The sequence below is a fragment of the Rissa tridactyla genome, chromosome 4, assembly GCF_028500815.1.
Source record: "Rissa tridactyla isolate bRisTri1 chromosome 4, bRisTri1.patW.cur.20221130, whole genome shotgun sequence".
Lineage (NCBI taxonomy): Eukaryota > Metazoa > Chordata > Aves > Charadriiformes > Laridae > Rissa > Rissa tridactyla.
Window position 1 is genome coordinate 42,138,213 of NC_071469.1, and position 15,050 is coordinate 42,153,262.

The 15,050-nt window shown below is 43.1% G+C and overlaps 1 protein-coding gene across 23 annotated transcripts in view; it reads left to right on the top strand.

Moving 5' to 3' along the window:
* The first annotated feature begins 5,031 nt into the window (after positions 1 to 5,031).
* The window catches only part of PCNX1 (pecanex 1), a 100,927-nt gene continuing 90,908 nt past the window's right edge, over positions 5,032 to 15,050 (top strand). For 12 of the 23 annotated variants that reach the window (XR_008466319.1, XR_008466320.1, XR_008466321.1 and 9 more), the window contains exons 1-3: positions 5,033 to 5,408; positions 13,496 to 13,704; positions 14,194 to 14,472. Coding sequence is in view for 14 of the 23 variants with exons in the window: in XM_054200717.1 (XP_054056692.1) it covers positions 5,256 to 5,408; positions 13,496 to 13,704; positions 14,194 to 14,472 (641 nt within the window). In the remaining 9 variants the exon portion in view is untranslated. Of the gene's footprint in view, positions 5,409 to 13,495; positions 13,705 to 14,147; positions 14,473 to 15,050 lie in introns of those variants that run through there. The other 11 variants (XM_054200721.1, XM_054200725.1, XM_054200728.1 and 8 more) reach the window with 9 other exon arrangements.

The following is a 15,050-nucleotide window of genomic DNA, read 5'->3' on the forward strand; positions in this document are numbered from 1 at the left end:
AGTGAATTGATCTCTCCCTAAGCAGCACTATAAAGTAATATGGAGAGCTTTATCAGTCAAAGGGATAGTTAAAAAAAAAAAAGAAAAAACAAAACAAACAAAAAACCCCAACAACCCAAACCTTTCTTCCCCTTTCCTTGGAGTGTGAGGCCAAGAACTATGTTGTCCCATGATGAGAGACAGGGAATGGTTTGGCCTGCCCCATGAGCAGGGTGTATCCCAAAAGGGCAGGTGGCTCTGGGAGCGTGTTTGGTGCCGTGGCAGTGATAAAGGCAGTGATAAAAGGTGGGTGTGGGCTGTATCCTGGCACACAGCTGGGGCTGCATCATGTGCTGTGAGCAGTGAACATACCAGCACAGCAGGGAGAGGAGGTCTCCTGCCATGTAACCTTCCTGCTGGTAAAGCCATGCCTGGTCTGTACTGAAGCACTAGAGAACAGGCTTGTTTTTCTCATTGTCTGTAAAGGCTGTATTCTAGTTGGAAGTAGGGGTAATAGGCAGGAATGAATTTTACAGAGCAATTTCATAGCAATCTTGTAGTGTGCGAGGCTGAATCTGGTGTGACTTCTCTGCTAGAAGAGGGAGCGTGGCCTGTGAAAGGATCTGGCTTTTGTTTAGATGTTTGTTTAAAAACTGTGTGAATAAGCAGATAAGCTGCCGTCAGATGTTAACTTGATGGCAACATGTTCAGCGGAGTCCTGCAGTCGTCAAAAACCACTCTACAGTAATTAAAAACAAATCCAGAACAACCACCTGACAGGTTTTATAAGAAAATTAGCTATCTTACAGTGAAACTAGGCTAACAAATATTATTGTAGAATGAATTTCTGCTTTCTACCACCCTTGTAAATAAGTCTACTTCTTAATTCTCATATGAGAGAATAAAACACATTTATTGCCACTTACAAAAATGTTCTGAATTCAGTTAAACCCTGTTTTAAGCCTGTTGCAATTACAGGGGAATGGTGGGAAAAAAAAAAAGTCAAGACTTAAAATTATGCAAAGGCTCTTAATGCCCAAGTAGCAAGTACGTATTTTAACTATTGCTGCTTCAGGAAATCAAAAAGCAGGTGTACTTCTCTCATAGGCTGATCAATTGCATAGAAAATTGCCTTTTGTCTTTTTCTTTCTTTCTTGTTGGAGCCAAAGTTGCTGCTTAGGATACTGTATCCAATCCACAGTAAGTAGTATGTGTCAGCAGGATCTTAAAAATTGGGGCTGAAATGCTGCTGTCTAACTATAGATCCTGAGACAAGGAATCAATAGGAAGAAGTAAATAAAAGCTGGTAGTGAGCCACCAAGGCCTAGTTTGTCAATCTGCATCTGAAAACAAACGCCGTATCCAGCGTGGAGAGAGAAGTGCTAGCCTTCATAATTGTAAAGTCAGTAAATCAGTGTTTTTCTTATTTTCTGCTGATTGTTTTATTAGTTACTTACAGCTTGGTATCATACTGTGATGATTACTGTAACGAAAAAAACCAAGGAAGTGCCAGTCATAAGCCTCCTTCTGGACATAATATTTTGCCTAAATTGGGTGAAATTTATTCTTTTTAACTTTGTTTCGTGTCTTGTCCTAATTATCTAAGTTATGTTCTCATAAAACTTAGGAATTCTCTTGATAACTAATTTAAAAATGGTAATTTTGGGTATCCCACAGAAGATGTCTGGAGGGAAAGCATAGAACTTCATTCCCCTGAATGAGAAGATAAGAGAGGCTGAAGTACTACTAATGCTGCAAAGCATTCTGCAGTATTATTCTTAGAAATGACAACATGTTGAAGCATTTTTGTGGCAGGTTTCAGTGTTTTGTTACTGTTTTGATTAAATTCCTGTTCTTATAATATCACGCATTAGAAAAAGTGTGCTCATAAGGCCGGTCAAGAAATTGTAATTAGTTTATCCGTCTGAGTATTTGGTATAACCTACGTTCTACTGTGTACCACATAGCATTGCCCTGATTTTGCAAATGCCCTTTCAACCCATGGGAGTGTGGCATGAAGTAAAGAAAAATGATGCTGTATATGGGTACCAGATCACTCTTCCTTGGACAAGTCCAGGACAAAACAGCCATATCTTTAATATGATGGCATACCTAGGAGACCCCATAATATTAATTTGCTACAGAAGTTTCCCCAATAGCCTGCGGTTGTAAGGAAGACACCTGACTGTGTACGTATATAAAGAACATGAGGAAAAATGGAGTTAAGGATTGCCTGGCCAAAATAACAGTTACTGTTTTGAGTTGGTTTCCTCCTGTGTAACGATGGCTTATGTGGCAAATGACTTCTTTGCCTTAGTCTTGGCATACTAAATTACAAGCGAAATGCTGTAGAAAAATAGGTTGATCTCCAACCATTTGATTTAGTGCCTCTTCTCTTAAATATCTTATCTAATCAATTGTTCACTCTTCACTGATGTCATGCTCAATTTTTCCTAGAGCACACTCTTTTCCTGTAGAGACTAACACCCATCCTAAAGAAGTACTGTAAGGCTAAAGTAGACTGCAGAAGATAAGCTAGTTAATTCCTTGGACTACAGAGGTTTGATGCATAGATTGAGTCTACTGCTGTTACTTTCTATCCAGATGTGGATTGATTGTTTGTTTCCCGTAAAAGCTAATCAGGATTATTTTTTTTTCCTTACTTTGTTAATGATGCCTACGACTGGGCTTGTTATCAATTTTACCTTCGGGCAGGGATGGATTCCAATAATATTATTTCCCCATCTTGTGTCCTAATGTTTTCAGCCTGTCTGCATTCAAATAGCTAAACAATGAAATTTAATTGTCCTCTCAACCATGTGATATTCTCTCATGTGTTTTACTGGATGCAGTCTAGATCATCCCATGATGAAGTGCTCTTGAACAGGGCTATCTGTGCTAAACTAGGTTACACTGTTTTGGATCAGGGTTGAGCCTGTGATATTCACGCTTTGTTTCCTCTGTTTGTGGTTGTTGGTTTTTTTTTTTCTTTAACCCCCCATTCCCCCCCAAGCCTCTATCTCTCCATGGCTGGTCCAATGACTTCTAGGAGCAGGGCTGGGGAAGCAGCCATGAGTTTCCACAGCATCCAGCCTCTCACACAGGGGCACGGTTTAACATGAATCATCCCTATGAGGCTGAGGCTAATCTGTCCGGATTTAATCAATGGCTTCTAAACAGAAGCATAAAGGTTTTTAAAGCATTTACTGCAGCCTTCAGATGCATTACTAATGAATGTTATCCCTCTTGCCTCCTTTTTGTGGAGAAGGTGAACAGCTTTTTATGTAACATTCATAAAACAGCTGTTGGTAGAACTAACACTTCATAATCCTGATCATTACAGTATCAGAGTATATTTATGGATAACACAGCCTATAAACTACATCTTCTAACAGCTGTATTTGTAATTTTAGTTTTAAATGGTATTTTGGCAAATGATGTAGTTGAAACATGCTTCATAGTTTTGGTTTTTTTTCTGAGCCTACTGTAACTATTGAGGCTTGTCATGCTTGGCTTTATCCCAGAAGGATAAAGGGAATTCCCCCTCCCCATCCATGATAATCCTCTGTAGGTTTTCACTGTTGGTGTGTTGGGATTTTTTTTCCCCTCCCCCCCAATCCTCTTTTCCTTTCATATCTCAGTGCTGTTTGACAGAGTGGAAAAAATACTCCTTTGCAAAATACTGCTAGCAGTCTTATATTAAAAACTGTACTACTTGAAACAATAAAGTTAAAAGTGGTTTATTTGTTTATACTGGGAAGAGACAGCCATCATGGCTGGGGTTTTGTGTCCACCCCTTCTCCCTACTTTGTCACTGGGGAAACAAAAAATAGCTCATCTACATCTGCTTTGAGTCAGTCACTTCTGTCTCCTGGTTTTCCAAGAATAGCCAAATGCTGCCATTGGTTCGCTAACTGTCAGGGAGAAAAACACTGTGGAGACTGTGGCATTAACGCAGCCTCTTGAAAACACCAGCCCAAATGCGTGCTCATCATGAGTCATGACTGAGCGCTCCGGTTATTTCATTCCTGCAATTCCTCTGCAGCAGAGCCCCAGAAGGTGCCGCTCCCCTGTCTCCCATCCGCTGGAGCGGGACAGTAGCTTGGTCTCAGGACGGAACCTTGTGGGAACCTTCTGCCACCACAGCGAGAGTATCATAGCGTACCCTCACGGCTACTTTTTCCCAGATGTGACTGGTGAGCCAGGCTATTTTAATGAGCCATCCTCAGCAGTACTTGTTCATAAGGTTTGAAGGAAAAAACCTCCCTTTTCCCCTGCTTGACAGCGCTCTCCCAACTCCTTCCCTAATCTATCCTTTTTTTATCTGATACATGACTTTTGGGACGTACCCGTCTAAGGGGAAGGCTGGGACTTGCTGAGAACTAGTTGCTTTCTGTGAAAATGGCTGAATGTGGAAGCTGAGACCAACCTCTGTGAGAGACTCGCGGTGTGCCCCTGGCCTGCTGTGCTGTGTTCTGCCCTGCGTTAAAGCCTGAGCAATTCTGGCTCTGCGCGTGTTGGAAGCAACACCAAAACAAGCCCTGTCGTGGGACAGGGGTTTTGGTAACGTACGTTGACACTAAACGTGGACTCCAAAAAAAGGCAAGGTTGTTACCTTAATTTTAAAGCACCAAAGCGTGTGACGGGACGATGTCCCCCTCGCCCTGCAACAAGAAGAGGTGACAGCGCCTTGCCAGAAGCAAGGCCCTGAAAGAGGGGAAGGAAAACCCCATGTGCCTCCCTCCATTTTCTAGGAGTATCCTGACACGGCACAAGCCCCGAGAGTCACCCGGGCCATGCCGCAGGCATGAACCCGCCCCGGTGATGGGGACATACGTTCCACCCTCCCCCCCCCGAGTGCTCCTGGCGCCCCCCAGCCTGCCGCCGCCCCGCCGCTGGGGCTTGGGTCCCGGGTGGCGATTAGGGCCAGCGGCAGCCGCTCGCCCGCCCCGCCCTCCTCCGCGCCGCCAGGGGGCGCTAGCGGCGGGGCGAGAGGCCGCGCGCAGGCGCAGTGGCGGGCGCCCCCGCCGCCTTGTCCCTCCCCGGCGACAGAGCGCGGGGCGGGCGTCCCCCTGCCGCAAGGGCTGCCGGTCTATCGGCGGCGCGGGGGCGGGCGGCCGGCCCGGGGCCCGGACATAAGATGGCGGCGGCGTTGCTGGGGAGGCGGCGGCGGCGGTTGCGGCCGTGCGGGCTGTCGCGGAGGGCGGGCGGCGCGCGGCTCTGCCCGGGCTCGCAGGGCGGATAGAGCGGGGCCGGCTCGGCGGAGCGGGGCCGCCATGGGCTCCCAGGTGCTGCAGATCCTGCGCCAGGGCGTGTGGGCGGCGCTGAGCGGCGGCTGGTACCAGGACCCGCACCAGGGCGCCGGGGTCAACGCGCTGCACCTCTACCTGTGGCTCTTCTTGCTCGGCTTCCCCTTCACCCTCTACATGGTGAGCGCTGGCCGCCGCGACCGGCGGGGCGGGGGGGGAATGGTGCCGGCCTGGGCCTCGGGGCGGGCGGGCCTTGGCGGGGGGGGGGGCGCCCGCCTCAGCGGCGACGGCGAGGCCCGGCCCGGCCCGGCGCGGGGGGGGGGCGGGAAGGGCCCCGGGGCCGTCGCACGCGCGCCCCCTGCCGCTGCCGGGCCGCCCCGGGGCCCGCCGGCCGCCGGGTTCCCCTGTCGGCCCCCGGCGCTGCCCGCGGCGGGCCCAGCAGCCGCGGTGGAGGCGGGCCGGGGTACGCCTGAGGCTGCGGCGTTTGGGGAGCACGGACCTGTTACCGGGGGGGAAGTGGGGGGAGCGCGTCGGGCGCGGCAGGGCTTTAGTCGCTGGCGCTCTGCCTTCGTTTTTCTGTTCACTTGCCTTCAAAACTGGACATAATGCTACGAGGTTCCACTGCAGGTCTACTGGTAGTCCAGGAAAAAGCGCAGTTTCTGTAGAAGCTGTCAGATCTAGTCGGTATTTCTGGCTGGTGGCTCTGTCGCTTTCTCTTCTGACTTTTGAGACAGGGTTATGGACATCCCTCCCCCAATGGACGTATGGACACAGGGTCCGTAACCGAGAAGTTTATTTGGCCATAATGTAGTGTGCTGTGTGCAGGCTGGCAGTGTATCTGGACTGTGTGTTATTGACAAGAAGCTACTTTGTCTTTTTTGCTTGTGACCAGACTTTACTGTACTTGGTTTGGGAGAATTGCTGTTGAGTATATCTCTGTATCTGCCACTTCAATCAACTGTTGAAATACTAACCTTTAAACCTAGAAGCTCTATTGACATTTGGACTTGGAAACAAATATAGGAGAGGTATGATCAGTTATGGGAGAGGGGGCAGTTTCCTGTTGGTCAGTGCTTTTCTTCCTGTGTAAGCTGTGTGTAATTGCTGAAATACTAATATTTCACTTTAGATTTTTTTCAGTAGGAAAGCGTGAGCACACTAGGTATGTTGTGACCGCTTTTGAGCATGTGAGGTGGAATGTAATTTGCAAATCTGCCAGGTCCAGATGCTGTGACAACTTAAAGTAGAAACTGCCCTGTGAAAAAATGTGAGTTAGTGAATGAAATCTTGGAGGAAAAACTCTACGTGAGTGCAGTTGCAGAGATTGAGAGCTCTGGGGTCAGGCATTTGCTTTGTTAAAAAGCAATTTGTAAGACTGCAGTCTGAGACACTTCATACTAAGAAATACCTAGTGTAGAAGAGGAAGCTGCAACCCTGTACAGTTAGTTTTTAATTCACATTACTGGGTCTTGGAAAAAGTAGCTTCGAGGCTTTTTGTTTGAAAACTTTAGACTGCTGGCAAGGAAACCGCAGGCTGAGACAAAATGCTTCTAAAACCAAAGTTAATGTGACAACAGCTAGATAAAACTTTCAACTAAGCAGATCCTCTCTATAAAAACTGTGAATCTGTATCTCTTTGGGGTTCTGCTGAATGTTGGAAGAGGAGAGTCCTTTTGTCTGAAATGCAGCTTTTTTTTTTTTTTTTAAGAAATACTATCCTTCTGCTTTGACAGAATAGTCTATTTAATTAGTACTGCCTTGCTGAGCAAGCTGCTCATAAAGCTGTGGTGAGCTATGTTCTGCATGTACAGGAGACTTTTGATGGGAGTTGATCTATATTGTACACAGGTCTTTTGACAACTGATAAATCTGGACCAGCATTTGAGTCTTGTGCTGCTCTTAAAGCAGCAGTTAAACTTCAGTTGCCCATACTATGGGGTAAACTTGAGTTGCTTAAACTTCTTGCTTTTCCTGTGCAAAAGGAAAAGACAGGCAAAAGCAAGCTGCTTCAGGTTTTGTTGAGGTCAGAGAAAATCTCTTGCTTCATAGCTCTGGACAAGTTAAAGATGCAACAACAAGTGCCAACTTCCCTGAGAATAAGTAGGGAGATTAGTCACAAGTTAAAGCAGATTGAATCATATTTGGCTGTTTTCCCTCTTTCCACCCTCTGCAGTTTAAGTGTTGTCTAGACACAAGCTAAACAGGCAGAACCGTGATGGTCATCTTAGCTCCTTAGCATCTCTTAAGCGCCTTTTCAGAATAAAAAGCAGTAAATGTTGCATTGCTGTAGGACATACATAAATAAGCAGAACTTGCTTAAAAAGTCTTAGGTAATCGTAATCTGAATTCTGAGCATGGCTCAGTGGTGTGTAGGAGGGAGTTTCTAAGCTAGCTTCAAATGATTTGTTGCTGGCAGACAACCCTGTGTGTTTAAAAAAACAAAGTATATAGAAAGACTTAGAATGCTGGCAGGTTCGATATTACTTATAAAACTTACTCACTTAAAGGAATTCCGAGATCATAGTGTTGCTTTGATGCATTGGGGCAGCAATAACTGTAGTTATTCCTAAATTGTTTTGTAGCAACAAAGGCAAAAGGATCCCCTAAGAACTTCTCAAGGCTGAATGCATTTTTACAGTAAACCTAATCACTTTTTTTCAAATGTCATTTAACTCCCAACAGGAATGGAACACTTAATCTCTTTTGGATATGATAATTTAGATACATTTATTGCTTAACAACTTGGTTTATTGCACGCAAGGTTGCAGATCTTTCATCCGTGCATTCCTTCTATTGATCCTGTATTTTCAGAATGGAATCTGGTAATGGTTGCAGTCAGCAAGTAATACCATAAATATGTGTGTTTCTTAGCACATGTATGCCAGTACTGTTAGGGTTGATGGGTTTAATGGTTTAATGCATGGTGCAAACCAACTGAAGAAATTAGCAGTAGAATTCAGTGAACCTTTCTTCCTTGGTCCCTCATCTGCCTTCTGAGCTTAAGTACATGAAAGTGAGATCGGTACCCTGTGTAAAGAAGAAGACAGATGTATAGAAAAATGTATCTGTATTACAGATCCGATACTCTTATTTTTCTCGTGTGTATTTAACTTAAGGACTTAACCCATCCTTGTTGAGAATGTGGCAAAATTAGAGTGAAGCTAATGAAGAAATTGGGGTGTAGAGGAAGAGAAACGTCTGCTTGAGCAAAGCTGCTTGAGTCTGTGCTTTTGGATCTGTGGCTTGGCAGCATGCATACAAAAATACTGCTTTCTAGACTAGTTAAATCTATCCTGTTTGGATGTTTGTATTCAGTAACAGACTCAACTGTGCTTGTTGATCTGCATATCTGTCGTAAGAGCTGATCCCTGTTTTTACTCTAATCCAAAACTCAAGTTGGGAGAAGAAAATAGGCTACAATATGGGGAAACTGTACAGCTAGGTTGTAAAACATAGTGGCGGAGTTGGAAAAAATACTGTAAATGCAGAGGCCAATGTTATGCATCGGTTTTGCAAGGGGGAAGGGAAGAGAGGAGGCTGCCAAAGCACTTCCCCTAGTCGGAATGCTGTTTCAGCCCCACCACGTGCGCAGGAGGGGGTGAAGTCTTGGCTCCAGTGCTTGGGGAACTTTGCCAGTGACTGAAGAGGAGCCAGGACTGTACCTTGCTTGGGGTGATGGGCTTGTATGTACCTACAGAACTTGTCTGTCAAAGTTAAGCTCATTTAGACAACAGTTCACTTAATAGGCACTTGGTTTCCTGACTTGTGTATGTAGTTATAGAAGTAGGTCACACAAATGTATCTTCATGTGGATGTCTTTTTCCAGTGAAGTTTCTGAAATAGGTGCTGTTTCATAAACTAAGAGTTTAAGTACTTGAAGTTGGATGTATGATGAGAATCCCTGGTAACCCACGCTGCTCTAAGCCACATCTAGTTTCCTGGTTACTTGAGTTTCATTTGTATGCCTTGAGGTTTCAGTCGAAAGCTAGATAACTTGTAACTGAACGTGCTTCCTGATAACAGCAGTTATCAGGCCTCTCATAAACAAAAAATGGCGACAAAATTGCATCTGCTGTTTCTTTCCTTTTCTCCAGTGTGACAGTTTCTATAAAATACTGGCCTTTAAAATGCTTTAATGTGAGAGCATTTTACAAGGCAACTGCTACTGCTCAATAAATGTTTGATTGATATCACTTTTACGTAAGGACTTGCAATCTGATTTGGGTTGGGAGACTCCCCTATGGATGTTCTCAACAGGTAACACCTACACGTCTCTGTTTGACAATAATCTGGAAACTTCATTGCATCTGTGGTATCTAGCTAAAGCTAGATGGGGTTAGGTAAGGTCCATATGGTCTTTGTTTCTTCATAAGTATGCAGCCTAGCTTGTGATCAATGAAAGTTCTTCTGATTCCTGGCACTTATGTATTTGAAAAGTTGAATCAAGATACTGTGTCCTTTGTAGTTCAAATTGGAATAGTTTAGTTCTGTAACTAGTGGTCTGAGGTTTCAGTTCTGTTCTAGATTGACCACTGGAATCGAGGAGTATTTAAAGCTTTTTCTACCTACTCTTTCACAAAAGGTGTGTTGTGGTGCAGCTGAGCTGACCTAACAGCCAGCAGCTTCCACAAGGGACAGTCCCACTCCTCAGCTGTGCATTCCTGTGTCTCACCTTTGTCCACATATATAGTATGGATTTCATAAGTTGTCCTTAAAGGTTTAAAATTGGAAAGTAACTGCTGAGGGAAAGGTGGTAGAAACTTGTTGTCCTTCCCCTTGCCCTCCATCTTTGAGAGTACTACTTAACTTCCCTTTAAGATTTAGGGAAATACTTTCAGCTAGGAATTTATCTAATGATTTGGTTTATTCAGCCATTAGATGACTGAAGTTTTCAACAGAATGTAATTAAAGCAGGCAGGTTTTGTATGGTCATGTCTAGCTCTTTCTTCTCTCCTATAAGAGCTTCAGTTGTGACTGCTGCTGTTCAGTGTATGTTTTCTTTTGATGCTCTAATGGAGTGACTAGAGATGTGCCATAAAATGGGATGTTCTCTGAAATGCTGTTGCAGATACAGACTTGTAGCCAGCTGGTGTCTGCTAACAAGCTCTAACCTGAGGTTTTTAGTCTGTTGTACCCAATAAAAATGCTTTAGTACTTGTGAAAATAACTGAAGTGAGATCTATCTGCAAATTTGTAGGACTTGGATTTGTATTCCAATCTTGAAGATAGTATTGTATAGGATCCTCAGTTATGTTGGTGAGAGACTTGTCTCTCCTCAAATGTGGTAAAATGTCAAGCACAGTTTAAAATATAATCTCACTTTAACTTGCCCTGGCTTGTGGACAGAAGACCCCAAATGGATGTTGAATGCTTCTAAGTTTGGCAAAGAAAAATAGAGAAGGCACCAGTGGTTTAGGTTGGGTTGCAGTAATTCTTTCTCTTCTGGCTAGAATGCAGGTGAGTTGTTGGTACCATGCTGCTAGTGCCACAGCTTGAGACTTAATGTAGAGTGTAATCAGACAGCAGAGTATGCCGAACATGCTAAAATTTCTCCTATTCCCAGAGCATATGCCCTATCCAGAGAGGGATATCTACTAATAATGCGAAGAATGAAAAGTAGTGAATTAATTTATTTTGTTTTTAGCTTTTTGCAATCCAGCAGAAACGGCATGTGAGGAAAAAGTACCCTTTAATTCTTTATTGGGTTTGCTGCAAGTTACATGAGGCATTTTGCTGTTTTCCCCACTTGTTCTCACAACTTTCCTTTGTAGAACAGGATGCATAGAATTTGCATTCCACAAAGTAAACTGGGTACACTGAGTGACCTCACTGGTGATGGAGTGGAGGGGAGAAATTGAAGAGCTCTGCAGATAGAAAAGTATAGGCATGTCTTTTGTAGACTAACTCTAGCTTTTGTCATCTAGTGTTAAACTGACTCTGCTGATAATGGCTTATGAACATTAGGTACTTGTTAAAGAGAGGCTAGTTGAAGTTGTGTTTGTGATTGACTAGCAGACTGCTTAGCAGGTATGAAGCTCATACGTTTTGCCAAAGTTAACGGGCTTGCCCTTGCCTGCAGTGAGCTAGCTGCCTCTGAAGTTCCTGGAAGCAGAAGCACTGCATTTCTTGAGGAAACCCTCATAGCATTGCTTCAGGGGTTGTGTGGATGCCTTTAGCATCATTGTGGCTCCTGGTTGCTTACTGATGCTGTTTTTAAATAGCTATGTTTCCTCTTTCTCCTCCTGAAGTGGTGCTTGGTGCATGAATCTCCCTGTCCACTACGGTCTTGTCCAGCTCAGCGTGCAAAATACAAGTTAGCATACCTCAGCTTAATTTGCCTGTCCTACTTCAAATGTTTCATTAGGTGTTGACTTAACTTGTTTTGGAGGAAAAGGTAGGTTAAACTTGATCTCTTTAAGAAAAGAATCCTAATAAGTAACCTGCCTCCTGATTGATTCCAGACTCAATTATTTATAGTTGTTCAGCTTTAGAAATGTTATGTTGATTATTTGTTTTTGCTTACTGGCAGAAGGTGAGCAGCCAGATTAAGGATTGGTTTTGTTCTGAAGTAACAGTCAATACAATATTTAGAAATGTATATTCTTTTATCCCCTGTATTAGTACAGTATTTCATATTTGGAGATCTCTTCAAACTGTTTTTGCTGAAGTCATGGCTTAAATTGTGTGACAAGCACTGTCAGTTCTTCTGGGACTAATAAACTCTTGAATATGTAGAAATATTAATCTTATAATTGGATCTCTTTTAAAAGACTAAAACTAGTTTTATGTGCAGAATAGAAAAGGCCTTCTGTCTTATTCTCCAGTCATGTTCACTTTCTGATTCTGCAAGATGTGCATGGGGCTTTGATCACCATAATGGCTTTTCTCTTGCAATGACCTGTATAGGAAGGGAGGTGTGTGAGACAAGCTGGAATTCTTCTTAGGCTAGGAGGTCTAAAGCTCACTTGTTCTTCTCATCTACTAAATTAATGTTCGTGCTGGGTAACAAATGCTTCTTAATTCTGATTGTCCTATGTCTATGTGTGTGTATAGATATTTATGGCTGTTAGGATTTTATATGAAACTACACCATCGGTGGGGTAAAGGACAGAGGATAGTGATGCAGCAAAATATTTGAGAACACAGACTCTTGTTGCTTTTGTAAGGAAAGTGGTCTATTGGTGCACGAAGACTAAGAGGTGATATCTCACTTTGTTTAGTGACTGCCTCGGGAAATGGCAAAATTATAAATATGAATAAAAGGTGAATTAGAAGGGTGAAAGCCTTGAAGTGAAATCTGAAGTTTAGCTAGTACTCTGAACACTTCTTTTAAATAGCCATTAGGCAGCAATTAATATCTGTCGCTGAAGTGATCTGTAAAAGTCTTATGGGCCTCAGCAAAAGTTGCATGAGAAGTCTTATCTCTGAGTGGAATTTCAAAAGTTGGATTCAGGACCAAGGCTTTCATGTGGCTTCTGGTCATCTTTGAGACATTCTGAAAAATTCTCTTCAGAACATCTGTGTTGTCTGCCTTTCCATGGGCATGTAATGGTCTAGCACAGATACTTCTTGCAGCATGTGGTCTTGCAGGTTATTGTGGGCTGCTGCTCAAATGTGTGAGCCACAAATGTAAACAGCCTTTTGTTGCATGTAGGTAGGGAAAAGTTTGGCTTTTGTGACTGATCAATATCTTGTGCAAGAGCAGCTGTTGGAGGCTGACAGGTGAAGTCAAAACATCTATGTTGGGTAGTTGAGCAGGCTTTCTCCCATCTGCCATCAGTTTTTCCAAAATGCACTTGGTGCTGTGTACTAGACCTGAAATAAGGTCATACCCTGTGCTTGGTTTAGTTTTCAAGTTGCTTAAAATCTTTTTTTTTTTTATTCATAGCAACTAATCAAAAATATTGGGTGTGATGCACAAAATCATGTTAGCTTTAGGTTTCATAGTCAAGGTCTTACGTTCCAATAGTCTGGAAAAAGAGAACAAGAGTTGAATTTGGTTCTGAAGCTCCAGTGATAGGTATAGTTACCATGCTGTTGTGGTGCTTTGGTATCTTGTAGTCCAACTGGTCCTTTCTTCTATGTTGCTAGACTTGTAACAATCTCCACACAAAGCCTGAGCATAGGGGGTGTGTATTTAAACCTTCATTTTTAGTGTGATCAATCTTTTCTATATGAAAGAGACTGTTAAACTACAGATAGCTTTATGTATTCTTACACACATTTGACCTCGTGTTCATTAACTCTTTCTTATTCTCTTTTGAAAGGCCCTTCCTTCTTCCATGATGATAGTAGCTGTCTACTGCCCGGTGATAGCAGCTCTCTTTATCGTTTTGAAGATGGTGAATTACCGTTTGCACAGGGCACTGGATGAGGGAGAAATTGTGGAGAGGAATGCCAGTGAGCATATGGACAGAGGTGCAAAAACAGAACAAAGCAATGTTTCAGCCAAGAGGAAAGACAGCAATGGGCCCAGGTAAGGTGTCTGCTGATGTTTGTATACTGCTTCAAATGATAAACAGGCCTGTCTTCATCAGATAGGTAACTGGAATGGTAGTTGAAATAAACACTGAGGAATATAGATGCAGACCTCCATAGTTTTGAAAGACTGTTTAAGTCTGGTCTTTAAAAGCAGACTTACTTATGTATTAGTTTGGAAATGATGGATTCATGTTAATTTCCTGGTTCCTTCCCCAAAGGAGTTACAGAACAATATCGAAAATGCTGGAAGCACTGAAACAATAGCATGGAAAATGTGTGCTGATTAGGTCACTAAATACTTAATGAACACAACCAGTACAAGTAATCTTATTTCAGCAGTGGACTTAGTTTTAAAAATCTAGCTGTCGGAGACCACATACTACATGCTAAGTCTTTTATCACTGAAAGGAATGTCTGACCAGGTTTCAATTTGCTTAGTTTTGCAAAAGCGCGAGTTGGATACAGTGCTTGACTCTAGTCATAGTCTGTCTTCAGGAGAACGCTGTCCTGTGGATTTGGAAATTCTGGAATTGCTCAGTAATGAAGATGATGATTCTGAAGTACTGTCAATAGGAGGTGATTCCTTTCCACAGACCTGCTTTGCTGTTGCCAGCATAAAAAAAACCCCAGAGGCTTTCCTCCTCCGACCAGACTACTTGGAGAAAGAAGAGCAAAAGATGAGTCAACAAGGCCAGCCTAACCAGTCTGATGAGACTGTGGATGTGTTACGAGCTCTATTATCAAAGCCTCTGCCTGGCTCCAGGTAATTGAGGCCATCTTAAGAGTTACACTGCATGACATAAATCAACCTTGAATTGTTAGCTTTTAAAGAAGACCTTTCTCTTGTCTGTGAGTTTCTGGTACTAGTAGGCATGAATCATTTTCAAAGCAAGGCAACTAGTATGCTGTCCTGACTCTTAAAAGGTTGTGTGTGTTTTATTTAAAAAAAAAAAAGAAAGAAAACAACAAACAAAACCCTGAAAATTTTACATGGAGACACGTGCTATAAGGAAATGTAGCTGTAAGAAGACTGTTAAGTCTGTTTATCAGGATGCTTAAAGGAAGTGTTAAAGTGATGCTCATTAAAATGCTCAGCCTAGAAGTAAAAGGACTTCATTGTGCCTATGGGGTAGCTTCTCATGTGATGGGTCTTAAGTTCTTCTGTATCTGCTCTCAGCTCAGGTATTGTTAGCCAAAATGGTGTCTTGGATTCCTTTAAAGTTGATATACAGTAACTTCTTGTATCAATCTTTTATAACCTGACCCCTTTTCCATGTTGTGTTTGGTAACTGAACCCGTTGATTTTAATTGTGACTCCATTTAGATCACCATATACCTTAC